The sequence below is a fragment of the Oratosquilla oratoria genome, chromosome 12 (genome assembly GCF_046742065.1).
Source record: "Oratosquilla oratoria isolate Oo_2021 chromosome 12, ASM4674206v1, whole genome shotgun sequence".
NCBI lineage: Eukaryota > Metazoa > Arthropoda > Malacostraca > Stomatopoda > Squillidae > Oratosquilla > Oratosquilla oratoria.
In genome coordinates, this window is record NC_134788.1 from 41,468,356 (window position 1) to 41,484,372 (window position 16,017).

The following is a 16,017-nucleotide window of genomic DNA, read 5'->3' on the forward strand; positions in this document are numbered from 1 at the left end:
AGTAGTGTACCAGAGATTACAAAGGAAGAAGTAGAATTTGCTCTAAAGAATATGAAATGAGGAAAAGCACCCGGGGAAGATGGTATATCGATAGATCTGTTGAAAGACGCAGGGAAATTAGTTCATATTAGATTAGCTGAGTTATACACCCAGTGCTTACATCAAGAAAGCGTTCCTGATGCGTGGTGCAATGCTATAGTGATTTTACTTTATAAAAAAGGAGACCAGAAGGACCTTAGTAGCTATCGACCGATTAGCTTGCCATCAAATGTATGTAAATTATTCTCCAAGATCCTTACAAAAAGACTAAGTCAAGTTTTAGATGGAAACCAACCGAGAGAACAGGCAGGCTTTAGGAGCGGATATTCGACTCTAGACTATTTGCAGGCGATAAACCAACTAATCGAGAAAACGACAGAATATAATATACCTCTGTGTTTAGCTTTTGTAGATTACGAGAAGGCCTTTGACTCGGTAGAACAAATAACAATACTAAACTCGCTACGCAGGCAGGGTACAAATTAACAGATCGTAAAAGTTTTAGAAAAGATATATGCGAAAGGTACCGCTATAATTCGACTACATAAAGATACAGAAAAGATCAAGATCGAGAAAGGAGTATGGCAAGGCGATACAATTTCACCGAAACTATTTACAGCTTGCTTGGAAGATATTTTCAGAAGACTGTGTTGGGAAAAGAAAGGTTTAAAGATTAATGGTGAATATTTGAATCACCTAAGATTTGCGGATGACATCATTCTTATTTCAGAAAGAGCAGAAGACTTGCAAGATATGCTGAGTGATCTAAACAAGGAAAGTGTCAAAGTAGGTTTAAAAATCAATAAGAGTAAAACCAAAGTAATGTTCAATACGAAAGTTCAAAGTAAAGAGATTGTAATTGATGATGAGAGTCTTGAGGAAGTTGAAGAGTATAATTATTTAGGCCAGATGGTGAAAGTGACGAAAGATCATGGTAATGAAACAAAGAGACGCATTGTAATTGGTTGGAAATTGGTTGGTAAGCATAATAAGATCCTGAGAGGCTCTCTACCTCTATGATTGAAACGTAAAGTTTACAATCAATGCATTCTGCCAGCAATAATCTACGGATGTGAGACTTGGAAACTAACGAAGGCAATGGAAACAAAACTAAGGACAGCACAGAGGAGAATGGAGAGATCAATGATGGGAATAACGCTGAGAGACCGAAAGAGAGCAAGTTGGGTGAGAGAGCAGACTGGAGTGAAAGATATCGTGGAAGCAGTAGAAGAGAGGAAGTGGAATTGGGCAGGTAAGTTAGTGCGAACGACTGATGAGAGATGGAGTAAATGTGTTACTGAGTGGACGCCGCTAGATAGAAAGCGTGGAAGAGGGAGACCAGAAAGGTGGAGAGACGAGATCGAGAAGTTTGCAGGAGTGACATGGCATAGGTTGGCGCGGTCGTGTGAATCATGGAATGCTATGAAGGAGGCCTTTCTTCAGTAGTGGACTCAGGATGGCTGATTTGATCGATTGATTGACATATACATACACACACACACACACTCGGTGGAGTGGTTGGTAGAGCGCTGAACTACCAGCATGGTGGTGCTCGTAGTACTTGGTTCGAATCCTGCCCAGGGCCGAAATTATTTCGGTATCGCTGCGCTTCGGGTCGTTACTCTGACTCTCGTGGGCGGGGAGTTGTGTGTGTGTGTGTGTGTGTGTGTGTGTGTGTGTGTGTGTGTGTGTGTGTGTAAGGTCATAGCATTACCCATAGATCGGTCATACGAGCTCTGAGCTCTCTTCCGGGAGGGAAATAGCTGTCGATCACGAGTCAAACACGTGATCCAAAGACCAAGGTGAACACACACACACACATATATATATATATATATATATACACTATATATATATATATATATATATATATATATATATATAGATATGTACATATATATATATATATATATATATATATATATATATATATCGCTTGTTTGCGAAAACGTCGTCATAACTCAAAAAACTGAATTTTTGAGTTATCTATACAGACATATTCATCTTCAAACACGGATTTTTTTGGTAACAGTGTCATATCTGTAGCTCAAAAATTGACCGCTAGGGAGTGCTAAATGTCCCAACGACATAACCTTACATGTTCCAACTTGTTCCAACAAATATTTTAGACTTAGTAAAGATTATGATTGTTTCAACTTCTATAAACTTTAGAGGCGTATTTGATGCTCCAAAAAAATTTCCACCTATGGTGTTTGAGGGCTTTTTATAATATTGAGAGCGTTTTGAAACTTTAAAATGCCTCTCCTGAAAAATTCGAAATTTTGAGTTATGACGACGTTTTCGCAAACAAGCGATATATTCAACAAAAACCCACTGTGTTGGATAAGAAGAAATGAAATAAATGAATTCCATATATTTCGATCACGGACTGTGATCCTCTTCAGTGGAATACAGAAAGGTAGAGCAAAAGGCATGTCTTATATACAATAAAAATAAGGGACAAGGGTAGGACTCAGGTAGCGTCGAGTGCTTTGCGGGGCAGGTCACCCGCCTTCACCAACGATGGTAACAATATGTTGACTGCCCAGGTGGTAATGCAGTCAGGTGACCACTGCCCATATGATATATTAAAATTTGAAAATTTGTTAATCAAGGATGATTCTATTATTTTTCTTTTAAAACTGCATTTTGAATTAAAGATAATCTTTGCCTCAGCGATATATGTAATGTATACAGGGCTCGAAGGTCGTGGGCTGAGAGCAAAGGGCCCCTTGAAGCTTGGAGATGTCGTGCCCGAGACGACTTGCTGGAGAACTGTCGGCTGTCGACTAGCTAGGGCAGACCACCCACTCGCGCGGGATCGGTAGTTGTAGGAGGGGAAGAGATGTCTGTATGAAAATGAAAAGAAAGTTGTGTATGAAAGAGGGCTTCTGCCAGCGGGCGATTTTTAGGGATGTCTATTTCGTGGCGTCGTGGCTTTGGGGGAGTGGACAGGAGACTTGGGGTTGGAGGCTGTACAACTGTCTCGGCAAGACGCTGTCCTTTTAACCCATTAAACTCCGATGACAAGATGTCTTGTCATTTGGTCAAATAAAACAAAAAATCATAAAACACCAAAATTTTGATCAAACACCAGAAAAATATGACGTCAATCCTCGCTTCGCTCGCAGCGAAGCGAGGACTGACGTCATATTTTTCTGGTGTTTGATCAAAATTTTGGTGTTTTATGATTTTTTGTTTTATTTGACCAAATGACAAGACATCTTGTCATCGGAGTTGAATGGGTTAAAGGAGGCTGGCGGCTCATCGAAGGTCCCCGGAGAGCTTTACCGAGTTTCTGATTGGCTGCTGCCTGGGGCTGGGCGAGCCATCTTGCTAACTTCGGCGAGTATATAGGCCTAGCTCGAGTTGTGTGACGGGGATCACCCCCCCCTTTCTTTACATTATATACATCAAGATGTCACCACTTACCATCATTATACAGTTATATTGAGAAGGGTGCATTCACTGAGATGTGCATGCGCATTTCATATACGTGTGCACATCTTGTGAATGTATGAGTGTGTGTGGCTGGGCCCACACACACTCGTATGTACAATCACCCACCAAACGGGCTCACACCTAAAGCCCGTGGGAGCCTCTCTCCCAAATTTTATAGAATAGAATAGAGAATTGTGTGACGGCCAGTCTGGTTTTGACCAGCGCCGCGTCACCACGTGGTTACCAGCAAAATATATATGTACATGCAGACATGAAAGTGGCGATGGCAAAGTGACTCGCTCGTTTTTTTTTTTTTTTTTTTTTTCCATTTGGGACACATGACAAGAATTTTATGTTCATTAGTTTTCATAATATTGATGGATCATACCATTTTGAGGAGATGGATATACTTTTCCTTGGAACCTTAGTGATTTTGTTCAGTGCAGATCAAGTAAATTTATCTTCTTTGAGCCATGGAAGTCACGCTAATTTGCTAAAACGTGCGGAGGTAACACCTGTAACATTGCGTTCAAAACGTTGACTTCTTTGGGTAGGGGGGTAGCGCGAAGTCTGTTATTCTTGACAACTAATGTACAATAAATGTCTTGGCAAGGTTCGACGTTTCAAGAAATGATTTTGTGAAGGTCTCTCTCTTATCCGGTACTTACGTGTCCTTTGCAGTACAAAGTCCAAGTTGAGGGTTGCTGTGGTTGTGGGTTGGCCGGGAAATCAAATAATAAATCCCTCACTTAACCCATTCAACTCCGATGACAAGATGTCTTGTCATTTGGTCAAATAAAACAAAAAATCATAAAACACCAAAATGTTTGATCAAACACCAGAAAAATATGACGTCAGTCCTCGCTTCGCTCGCAGCGAAGCGAGGACTGACGTCATATTTTTCTGGTGTTTGATCAAACATTTTGGTGTTTTATGATTTTTTGTTTTATTTGACCAAATGACAAGACATCTTGTCATCGGAGTTGAATGGGTTAATGATGGGATAAAGCAATTGCTGTAGGGTGTTATTCTATTATTATAATTATTATTATTTATGGTCAAGGTCATTGTGATAAAGTTCTGTTTATTAACACAAGAACATCGCTACACTTGTACACGCCATTGCATTCGCTATTAAGTTAGTTACAAATAATTGAGAGAGGTGTATGGATTGTTTGGCCTCCTTTGTGTTGATGAATGTGTTCGATATAGCGCGAGCGGATTGAAGGCTGCATGTTGGGTTTACTACACATGCTATCGTTTCCACAAGAGCAAAAAAAGATTACCAAATGGGAATTATATTGTTACGCCATCCATTTCGAAACGTGCCTTAACATCGGGGCCGTAAAAGGGGGCTTCCTTGATGCAAGCCTCTAGAGCATTTAAAAAAAAAAAAAATCCCGTTACACATCCCTAGTCATCAGACCATCGACCCGTACCTCTATTAACCCGATACAGATTATAGGATGGTAATATATCAAGAGTAATTAAACATACAATGGTACCCCTGATGGATACCAAATGGTTCAGAATGTAATGACTTTATTCACCAGTTAAGCATCAACATTAAAACAATGTAGATTTTTATGTTTAAGTAATCTTTCGGTAATCAAATGAGTACCCTTGTAAACTGTCCCACAAACCCCAAGTTAAAAGCCTCTGCTCTAGAGTCTAGACGTTCTCTAGGGATATCATCTGGGAGTCGGTGGTTTTATTTCCTGTGACAATTGCACTGATAAAACCAATGTTCTTGAATTCCATGAACATTGGTAAACAAGCTTTCTGCATCTAACGAAGCAAGAATGCCTACGTGGGAATATCAAGGATGTTGGGAAACTCGTTCGATTTTAGGCTGCCAGGCAGTAAAGTGTAGAACTTGATGAAATTCAGATGCTTGGTCATATTTGGAATTTGGCTGATGATGGAACATTATGATGTTACCAAATGTGGAGCCTGTCTCAATTCTTCTTCGATTGAAGTGGAGTCAGACCTGGTGAGAGACGTAGGACAGGAAATGGAAAAAATTGTTTGATAGAAATAAAACCATAGTTTGAAAATAATAATAACAAACAGAATAAAGATTATAAACAAGCTATAAAGAGATTAAAAAGAACTTTGATAAGATGAACCAAAACTGTTCTAAAGGTCCAATTCTAAATTAGACAGAAGGGAATTTCTAAGCTAATAGTGGATGGTATGGCCTTTGAAGCAGCACAGCTTTAGGTTGAAATAATAAAAGTTTCCTGATCTTGTTAAGAGGAATGTGAACAGTCAGACTGAGTTAGATATACATACACATATATACCAAAGATTTTTCCCCCTTACAAGGGGGGTAGCCAAAAAGAAAAAGGCATAAAATCATTCCCACCCATTCCATCCCTGAATACACTCCACACCCCTCCACCCTCCCTCTTATCTTAGCACCTCCTGGATGATGGGTCATCCCTGCACCTTGTCCACTGCCCTGGGTCAGAGGCAGTGTCACAAGACACAGCACATCCACAGCAAGGCCGCTTCATTAAATCGGCAACCCCCCCCTTTCCGTCCCCCCATTGCATAAAAGGAGAAGACAGGGAGAAATCCCTTCGGGCTGCGTCAAATTTTGCTCACACATACTACCTCACCCCCCATCCCCCTGCCCATTCCACCTCATGCATCACAACCTCATCCATATACAACCATTCTCCATTCACCCCTGTCTTCTGTCCTCTCCTGTCCTTCCTCAACAGACATTCCCCTCTTCCCCAAAGCCCCTTTCACCCCATCCATCCACCTCATCCTAGGACATCCCCTCATGTTCACTCCCTCCACATCTGCCTTCCATACCTCTTTTACTAGTCTTTCTTCACTCATTCTTTCTATGTGTCCAAACCATCCTAGTACTCTTCAATACTTTGAAGAAATTAACATTTTCATGGGCAATCAATTCAGCTTCTGAACTAAAAGATCATTTACATTGAACCTATTATGTTTTCACTTGAACATGATACATGCCCTGGACGAAAGAGTTGGGTGGATTTTGTGCACCTAAATCTATAGAATACATTCTACAAGGTACAGTCATCTTTCACGACAAATTGAAGTACACCAGAGGGGTAGGAGGTAAAATGTCTGACTGGATGAAAGATGGAGAGAATGGTGGAGTCCTACAAGGGTAACTAGCTCCTGTTATGTTCCACATGTATGTAAATGAGATGATGGAAGGTACAGGCTACATTGAAATGTTTGTGGATAATGCAAAAATCATGAGAAATGTACAAAGAATTTCCAACAGTATATGCGACATGCCTGGAGACAAGAATGGAAATTGCAAAGTACTGGATATAGGAAATGGCTAAAAAAAAATAAAAAATGTGAACAAGTCAATGGGAAAAGAATGACAAAATTGGAGATAGAGCAGGGAGTGATATGACAAAAAGAAAATAATAATAATGATAAGGTAGAGGGCAACAAATCTGGGTCACAAATGGACATAGATGCTAGACAATATAATTGAGCTTAGACATGTCTTTGCAGTTGTCAGAAATGCATGTTCAGTTAATATTTCTCATAATCACTGCCATCCATTTTTCCTGCACGGGATGCTAACCATATTTATGTAAATGTAGCATTTATTAAGATATACACTAATGTCCTAAAGCTTTATTATGAATTAAATTACATCTTTCCTATAGCAGAATTATATCTAAATAAAAGTGATAAATCAACAAACTGCTGGTTCTAGATAATGTCTTTATTCATCAAGAAATGACTGGTGGCCACAATGTGTTCCTTAAGACCATCCACATACAAAAAAGGGACTGCAATATCATTATCAAATATCAAACATTATTCATACCTGAATAATGGGACATTATGATGCTTCCCAGCAACATGAAAAAAAAAAATAATAATCATTCTAATTTCAAATTAATTTATGGTCACACAACAAATTCAATTTATTTTTGATTATGTGTTTCTAAGCTCTACAAGAGCTTTAAGTTTTTCCATGCAGAGCTTTTTAGTTTTCCATGGGTTACACTGGTATACATGAACCCCTTTCACAGTCATTATGATGAGCTGATTACTTCCCTCTACCATAATATCACAATAGCTCAAACTCAGTATAGGGTCTGGAACATTAAGAGAGGCCACCAAACGCCAACAACCATTTGTTTCATACTTGTACATAAGAACCACTTGGCCATAAGTCCCAATAACAATTTCATTTGTACCATCCATGTCTAGATCACATACAATACAGCAAGTAACAACATCATATGCTTCAGAGTCTTTTAAGTAGCAGCCTTTTCCAGGTGCAAGATCTCTGAAGACAGTGCATGATTCTACAGAACTTCCTACAACTAAATAAGGTAACTCATCATCAATAACTGGATTATGCTTGTAGTCATCAATTACATTAACTTCACTTAAGCCTGGAGTAGGAGGATTAAAGCTTTGTAGCCTGAGAAGCCTGACCCATCCTACAGGATAATCCCAATTCATGGTTTGTTTAGCGGCAATTCGTGGGACTGTATTTTCAAGAACAACTTTGGATAGTGTCACACATCCATCTTCACCACTGGTAGCTGTGTAGCGCACCCTGTTATCACTTGTGTAAAGCACCTCAACACAAAGTGTAATACCCTTGATGTCACAAAGTTCAGGAAAGGTGGCATTCAAGTTTGTCTCTTGGTAATTATGCCCCTCATCGTCACCATGGTAAACGTGCACCTGGCTATCACTCCCACACACTAGCCAAACAACTGCAACACCTCCATCCTGAGGTAATAAGACATGTTTAACTTGATATGGCACATAAGAAAGTTGCAGGTGTAGACAATTCTGGGAAGCTACCTGTAAACCATTGCCTTCACTTGTCCTATCAACACTAGAATACATATTCAAGTACTGGCTGGTACTTCCATTATTGGTCTCATCCTTTTTGATAATTGTTATCCCAATAACAAAGTCTTCTTTATCAGTATCTCGTATGTATGCATCAATAGAAATAATCTCAGCCCCTCCTGGTATATATGTAAATGGAACTTCCTTGATACATGGTCTTCCATTCCAATACTGCATGCAATACACTTTTCTTTGTAATGTTGCAAACAGGATCTTAGTCCGACCTGCAGAATCAACCAGTTGTGCCAATGTATAAATACTACCTTGAGTTGGAACACTGAAAAAATGGGCATGGCAAAAGTCCATGCAGCTCTGGTTATTACTGGATGTGCTGCTGCTAGACACTTTTGGAGTTAGGCTTAAGTGTGCCATATTTCCTAAGATAGCCTGTTAACTAGATGCAGCAAACAGGTTTATTTTTGTATCTACAACAATTGGGAATGATGGCAAACGAAGAAGCCTTTTAAAAGTTCACTAGTACTGTAGTTTGTTTGGATCATTAGATGCTAAGCCCATACAAGGGTCACTTCTGTATGGGACATAGGAATATCTACTTTTTCCCACTGTATGCTGTCCAAGGGCATATCTATTGATGAGCACTTATTTTTCTTATCCTGCCAATAATAAAGGAAGAAATAATTGAGTTACATACCTGTAAATGGTTCAGACATTTGGTGATATCAAAGTAGAATAACTCAATGTTATATTATACTGATAATTTACAATTTAGAATTCACTTGGTTAAGAAAAAAAATGAGTGATCTGTTGAATGGGATCTGCAACTTGGTCTGACCATTCTGGAAAATACCACTCTGGCTAAGGAGAAATCATGATAATACTGACCAGCATAGCTAAATTATGTGAGAAATGTAAAAGATAGGTGGGATAAATATCTTGAGAAGGGGAAAATAAAATATCAGATAATAAATTTGGTTCTAGAGATGGAAGGTCATGCATATCAAATTACTGTTTTACACAGGAATGGTTGATGTGCTGCAAGAGGGTTCAATGAACTGTAACCTGGAGCAAGCATTTGATACGTTACCTTTGTTAGACTTTTGTGAAAACTGTAAGACTTTGGATCCTTATGAGTAAGCTCATTGTATGAATAAAGGATTTCTAGAAATACCTATCCATGAGAACTCTAGTAAAGGCTGAACTGTCAGAGTGGAGTGCAGTAACAAGTTCCTCAGGGGTCTGTGCTGGCACTTGTAATATTCTTGATATATGTACATGACACGATGAAATGTATAATAGACTACTAAGTATTTCAGCGGCTTTGACCCATCGTTTTTCGCTCATATTTCCGAAATAACCATTCACATCAGTATGATATATTAGCACAGCCTAATTCACACCCTGCCATAATTTTTGACGTTATAGTGCATTCACAAGTGTATTTAATTACAGCGTTTACTCTTGATATTAAGTGTGTCGTAGCCGACACCCGTGAAGTAAATCGAACAGGTGAAGTCGTGACGTCATCACAAACTACCTCGTGTATCCCAAATTCACTTGTTCGATTTACTTCATGGGTGTCGGCTACGACACACTTAATATCAAGAGTAAACACTGTAATTAAATACACTTGTGAATGCACTATAACGTCAAAAATTATGGCAGGGTGTGAATTAGGCTGTGCTAATATACCATGCTGATGTGAATGATTATTTCGGAAATATGAGAGAAAAACGATGGGTCAAAGCCACTGAAATACTTAGGAAACTGTTTGCAGATGTTGCAAAGATCACAAAAAAATAAAAACAAAAGAAAACTGCAAATTATTATATGACCTTGACCATACATATGCATGGAGCCAATCATGGAAAATAAATATAAATGCAAAGTACTGGAAACAAGTATAAGCTCAAAATGACCATCAATAAATAAATAAATGGAGAAAGGATAAATTACAGATAATCACTGGAAAATTATATGAATAAAGTTGGGGGTGAAACATACTACACTGATGATGATAATGATATGTCTGACCCACCTCAAATTGGAATACACAGTAATTGCAGTGATGGTAAGGTCCCTGCATAAGATGATGGATATAAACAAGATCAGGGAGATACAAATAACAGCAACCAAGTTGGTTCCTAGCTTTGCAGATAAAATTGAGAAAACATTAACAAATAATAATAAATGAATTAATAAATGAATTCAAGATAAATGAATTCAAGATAAATGTGGGTAAAAGTAAGGTGATGAGATGTACAAGGGGTGAAAGTGGCAGTAGTCTGGAAGTGAGCATTAAGGGAGAGGGACTGGAGGAAGTGGATAGTTTTAGATACTTGGGTGCAAATGTGGCAGGGAAAGGTGGAGTGAAAGTGGAGGTAGAATGTAGATTGAAAGAAGCGAGTAAATGCCTTGGTGGATTAAAGTGTGTGATGAGGAATAGACATTTGGGAATGGATGCTAAGAGCAGTGGCGGCACCAGGGGGGGCTTGGGGGGGGGGCTTTAGCCCCCCAAAAAAAGTGGCCAGCCCCCCCAACTGAAATGAGCAAATTGAAAATTTAAAACACTCATTGAAATAATTTTATTAAGTGGAATTTTTAATTGCCAGGGCTAAAGATTTGTCAGCCATCAGTGCTAGCCCAACCATTAACCCCCTCCCCTTCTGAAATGAGGATAATATATGTGTATTATCATATTACTATTAGCCCCCCCAAAAATTTGCTCAGCCCCCCTTAGCCTCCCCAACTAAAAATTCCTGGCGCCGCCGCTGGCTAAGAGGAGACTGTATGAAGGAGTGATTGTGCCAACAGCACTGTATGGGGCAGAAACATGGAACATAAGAGAAGAAGAGAGAAGGAGTTTGAATGTGTTTGAGATGAGGTGTCTGAGAAGTATGATGGGGGTTACTAGGCTAAATAGAGTGAGAAATGAGGAGGTGAGGAGGAGAACGGGGTGGAAAAGGAGCTGGGAGATAGGGTTGATGAAAGAATATTGGGATGGTTTGGACACATGGAAAGAATGATTGAAGAAAGACTAGTAAAAGAGGTATGGAAGGCAGATGTGGAGGGTGTGAACATGAGGGGACGTCCTAGGATGAGGTGGATGGATGGGGTGAAGGGGGCTTTGGGGAAGAGGGGAATGTCTGTTGAGGAAGTACGGGAGAGGACAGAAGACAGGGGTGAATGGAGAGTGGTTGTATATGGATGATGTTGTGATAGCATGAGGTGGAATGGGCGAGTGAGGTAGTATGTGTGAGCAAAATTTGATGCAGCCCGAAGGGATTTCTCCCCGTCCTCTCATTTTATGCAATGGGGGGACGGAGAGGGGGGGGGGGTCGCCGATTTAATGAAGTGGCCTTGCTGTGGATGTGCTGTCTTGCGACACTGCTTCTGACCCAGGGCAGTGGACAAGGTGCAGGGATGACCCGTCATTCAGGAGGTGCTAAGATAAGAGGGTGGAGGGGTGTGGAGTGTATTCAGGGATGGAATGGGTGGGAATGATTTTATGCCTTTTTCTTTTTGGCTACCCCCTTGTAAGGGGGAAAAAGCCTTGGTATATGTATGTATGTATGTAAGAAATATAGTTTTCCATACAGATTCAATCATTCTTTTAATAGCTTAAAAGCTAATACTGGCCAAGCTAATGTATAAACAATATCACAACAAGGTATAATAGTTGAAGATTCAATTTCATCAATTTCCTTTCCTGTTTGTTACAGTTAGGTATATACACAAGTTTCATTCACCACACATTAAACATTATTTTTCACTGCTCAACAATTACTTAGATAGGGTAACAACACAATTCCTAAGTGACTTACAAACTAATTTATCCCCTTCCATACGATGACACCTACGTAGGCATTATGAGGCGCGAGTGGGTATATGAGGATGCCGGCATCATCATCTTTATTATATTTATTTTGTAGTTGTAGCTGAGTGACCCCCATAGCCTGTGAATTAGCTTGATCATATTTCCTGTAGTTATCAATATTCAGTAAAAGAAAACTAGTAATACAGCTGTAACTTTATATTTTATAATGCGAATATTGTGATGTATCGTCAAATCATCGTACATCAGGCAGCTGATGCTGCCCATGAGAATTTTACTTGTACTGAAGTGGTTAATAACCATGGTCAGACTACTGGAGGTCATGAATCTCTTGTACATGATACTTAAAGCAAAAGACTGAAAGACTTATCTAAGCTGTAATGCCGGTCACACAACTTAATTTTTTTTTAAGCAGAACTGGGCACATTCCTCGGTGTGTTCTGCTTTAGTTTGGCCACAGTTAGCACTCCCAAACTATTAAAGCTTAAGAGACAAGTTCATACTGAAATAGAAGTCCAGTAGGCCACATTCTATACCAAAGAAAAATTTCATAGGCCACATCCAAAAGCCAGGCCACATACTATATCAACACTTATATTGGTTTAATAGTTTGGGAGTGCTAACCATGGCCAAACAAAAGCAGAATGCAGCGAGGAATGCACCCAGCTCTACTTTTAAGGACCCTTCACCAATGAATATAAAGAGCAAGTTGAATAAGCATAACAAGGAGGCCAAGTCAGTCAAGTTAGGTTACTTAACTAAGGTAATACAAAAAAATGGGGAACTCTGCCCCGTTTATGTATGATAGGTTTGTGATCCTTAAGATGGGGAAAAGCCCCTCCACTTGAAAATTATACTGATCATACTAGGTTGGGTCAGTAGAGTAGTGGAATGTTCTGGAGGGTGGAGTTCAATCCGAGTGTGCATAGGTGTGAGGTGCTAGGAGCCTATCTAGAAGTATACAGGGGTGGCAGCCTGACAAAGTTTGGGAACAAAGTTAGGTTAAAATCAATGAGAAAAAAATAAATTACCCAGAGCTTATGCCTCCTCCATCCCCATTCCTATAACATAAGAATGAAGGAGACTGCAAGAGACCATAAGGCCTACACTAGGCAGCTCCATATCCATCACCACCTGTCATCCCCATCCATAAAGTTGTCTAATCGTTTCTTAAAACAACTGATAGTTTCAGCGCTCACTACTACATGGTTACTAAGTCTATTCCATTCGTTGACCACCCTATTAGTAAACCAATTCTTGCCTATTTCCTTCTTAAATCTAAATTTGTCCAGTTTATAACCATTACTGCAAGTCCAGCCCTGTTGTTTTAATATGATGACCTTGTTTGCATCACCCTTGTAAAAGCCTTTGATCCACTTGAACATCTCTAATGGATCACCCCGCACTCTGCGTCTTTCTAGAGAGTAAGTTAAGGTGCCTAAGCCTCTCTTTGTAAGGCAAATTTCTGAGTCCATGTATCATTTTGGTCATTTAGGTGTCCTGCCACTATGCTTGGTTTCTAAATGTTCCCAAGTGCTAGACTCTTAATGATGGAGGTTAGGGGGAGTGCATATGCCCTGGGGCGGCACATTTAGGGGGGGGACGGCAATTCTAGTTTGGACATGCTACATGCCACCCACAAGACTCGCAAAATAATTATGATAAAAAAAAAAGTCAAAGGAGTCCTGCATATTTTACCATAATATACAAATTTTGCATTAGAATCTGCATAATAGGAAATGTTTTTCCCTTAACCCTTCTGCAATAGGGACATTAAATAACATTTTTAAAATCTGTTTAATTATTTTGCAATGGTGGAAATGGAAAGTGGTGATGGGGGAGGCAGGGAGGCATCACTGAGAACTTTGAACCGCATCGTGAACAGCTGCCCAGGATGTAACACTTCACCCCATACCATACAACACATTATGGAAGACTGCATTATACACAATCATGCACGCAAACAACACAACATACACTCTATAAAGGATTTGTGGGAAAACCCAGTTTCGGCTGTGGCATTCCTTGGGGAGACGGGGCTGCTCGGACAGACAGTCTAGGGAACGACAACAACAACAACAACAACTTTGAACCCAGGTCAGCACTCAGGCATGTAAAGGCTCAGTGGGTGGTTGCTTAAAGTTGAAGGGTACAGTGAGACCTCTCCTTAACGGACGTTAATTAGCTGTGTTTGCGGTGTTTTCGCTGTGTTTTCGGTGTTTTTGGTGCTGTTGTTTAGTGCTGTGCAATCACTCTGCCACCCAAAAACCACTCCAAATCAACGGATTATTCACATCAACGGACACCGTTACCCCCCTTTTAGTCTGTTAATGAGAGGTAGTACTGTACATTGATAACATTAGGTTAGGTTAAAAGGTATTTTTTTTGTTTCGACCATGGGCACAATAGAAAATTAATTAATTTTGTAAATTAAAATGTATCAACGTAATATGCAATTTTGTGGGCGGAAATGAAAAAAAAAATACCTTGCTACAAGCAAATATGCTAATGAACGAAGTCGGTAGCATAGGATTGGGACGCCATCTTGTCGTCTGTCAATTGACGGCCTCGGTACTTCTGACAGTACTTCACCAGGTACATTTTCTTGAAGGAATGTTATGGAGCAGAGATACATGCATTCCTTCAAGCTGCAAGAACTTTGTATACCCCGCAAGCTGAGAGAGTGGTTGAAGAGCCTGCCAATGTCTCTCACAATGACGATAACGAGGACGAGCCGGATGACATTTAATTTGCAGGTAATGATTTATTAAACACAGGTTAGGTTAGGTTAGATGAATTTATCCTTTCATTTCTTCGACGTCGGCATCTATCATAAACATGGCGTACCATTCGTCCGACATGACTTTATTACTTACAAAATCTGTTTTAGCACCTTGTTTTTTATTTCTGCTCACAAAATTGCATATTACGTTGATACATTATAATTTACAAATTTAATTCTCTATTGCTATATTGCACCCATGGTCGAAACTAAAAATTTACCGGTTAAAATATAAATATATTACCTAGAACTTAGGTGTCCCAGCACAGTAAGTTTAGTATTATGATGTTCTTACACACTACACCACTAGTACGGTTGGTCAGTCGGTGTTGATAAGTTTCTCCCAGTTAAACAAAGCCCTTCAAGGCATCAACACCTAAGATTCGACTCTGAACAGTGTCAAAGTTTCTTCATGATGAACCAAATCATCTGACAGAAGCTGAAATAAAGTACTTCAGTCACAAAACTCAATAAGTTAATTCTATACAAACATAGCAAATCTCTGAGGAATGCTTTCCCAGTCTCATAAACTGTCTGGTCTAACGAGATACTTTGTCACCACAAGGTTTGAATTGTTGTTTGCCTAAGCCAAAAATTTACCAATCATCATGATCATAGATTTTCCAAGTACAAACAACTAAAGTAAACAGTGGTATGTTTCTTGTACCACTTGTAACACTGAAAAGGGTGTTATAGATGTAAAGTTTTTCCGTTAAGTTCTTCAATTAACCCTAACCCGGATCGTCTCTGATCCTGCGACCACACCGTCTTAGCCTAACAAAGTTCTCCTACGCCTACCGGATGTACAACCTCTCTTCCAGACATCAAGACCCTCCACCTATATACAGTGAAACGTACCAGAAGAATTGGTGATTCCAATAGTTATGTTCAAAATCCTACATTATTCTTGAGTCTCAAATGTCAACGTTAGCAGACATGTTTCACCTTCTTCATTACCTTTATGGCCTTTTTTCAACCTACACAAAATGGGTACGGGTCTGCAACTGCCATGAAAGAAGGGAGCTGTTTTAACCAAAACAATGATGTATGTTACGTGACGTCACACGTTTTCTAA

At 39.6% G+C, this 16,017-nt stretch overlaps 2 protein-coding genes across 10 annotated transcripts in view; both read right to left on the reverse strand.

The window, feature by feature from the left end:
- Nucleotides 1-16,017, reverse strand: part of LOC143031538 (uncharacterized) — a 485,407-nt gene that overhangs the window by 222,654 nt on the left and 246,736 nt on the right. The window lies entirely within an intron of this gene.
- On the reverse strand, nucleotides 5,033-16,012 carry LOC143031530 (KICSTOR complex protein kaptin-like). Of its 9 annotated transcripts, XM_076195492.1 has the most exons (4): nucleotides 15,801-15,981; nucleotides 15,187-15,381; nucleotides 13,027-13,135; nucleotides 7,196-8,981 (listed from the first exon to the last, which is right to left on the reverse strand). In XM_076195492.1, exon 4 carries the CDS (start codon nucleotides 8,737-8,739, stop codon nucleotides 7,429-7,431), a length of 1,311 nt encoding a protein of 436 aa, XP_076051607.1. In that variant the 5' UTR covers nucleotides 8,740-8,981; nucleotides 13,027-13,135; nucleotides 15,187-15,381; nucleotides 15,801-15,981; the 3' UTR covers nucleotides 7,196-7,428. The 9 variants fall into 9 exon arrangements, 8 of the variants coding, with proteins under 8 accessions (XP_076051607.1, XP_076051604.1, XP_076051610.1 ...); XR_012967008.1 differs by lacking the exons at nucleotides 7,196-8,981; nucleotides 13,027-13,135 and adding an exon at nucleotides 5,033-5,470 and having other exon boundaries at nucleotides 15,801-15,996; XM_076195489.1 differs by lacking the exon at nucleotides 13,027-13,135 and having other exon boundaries at nucleotides 15,900-15,999.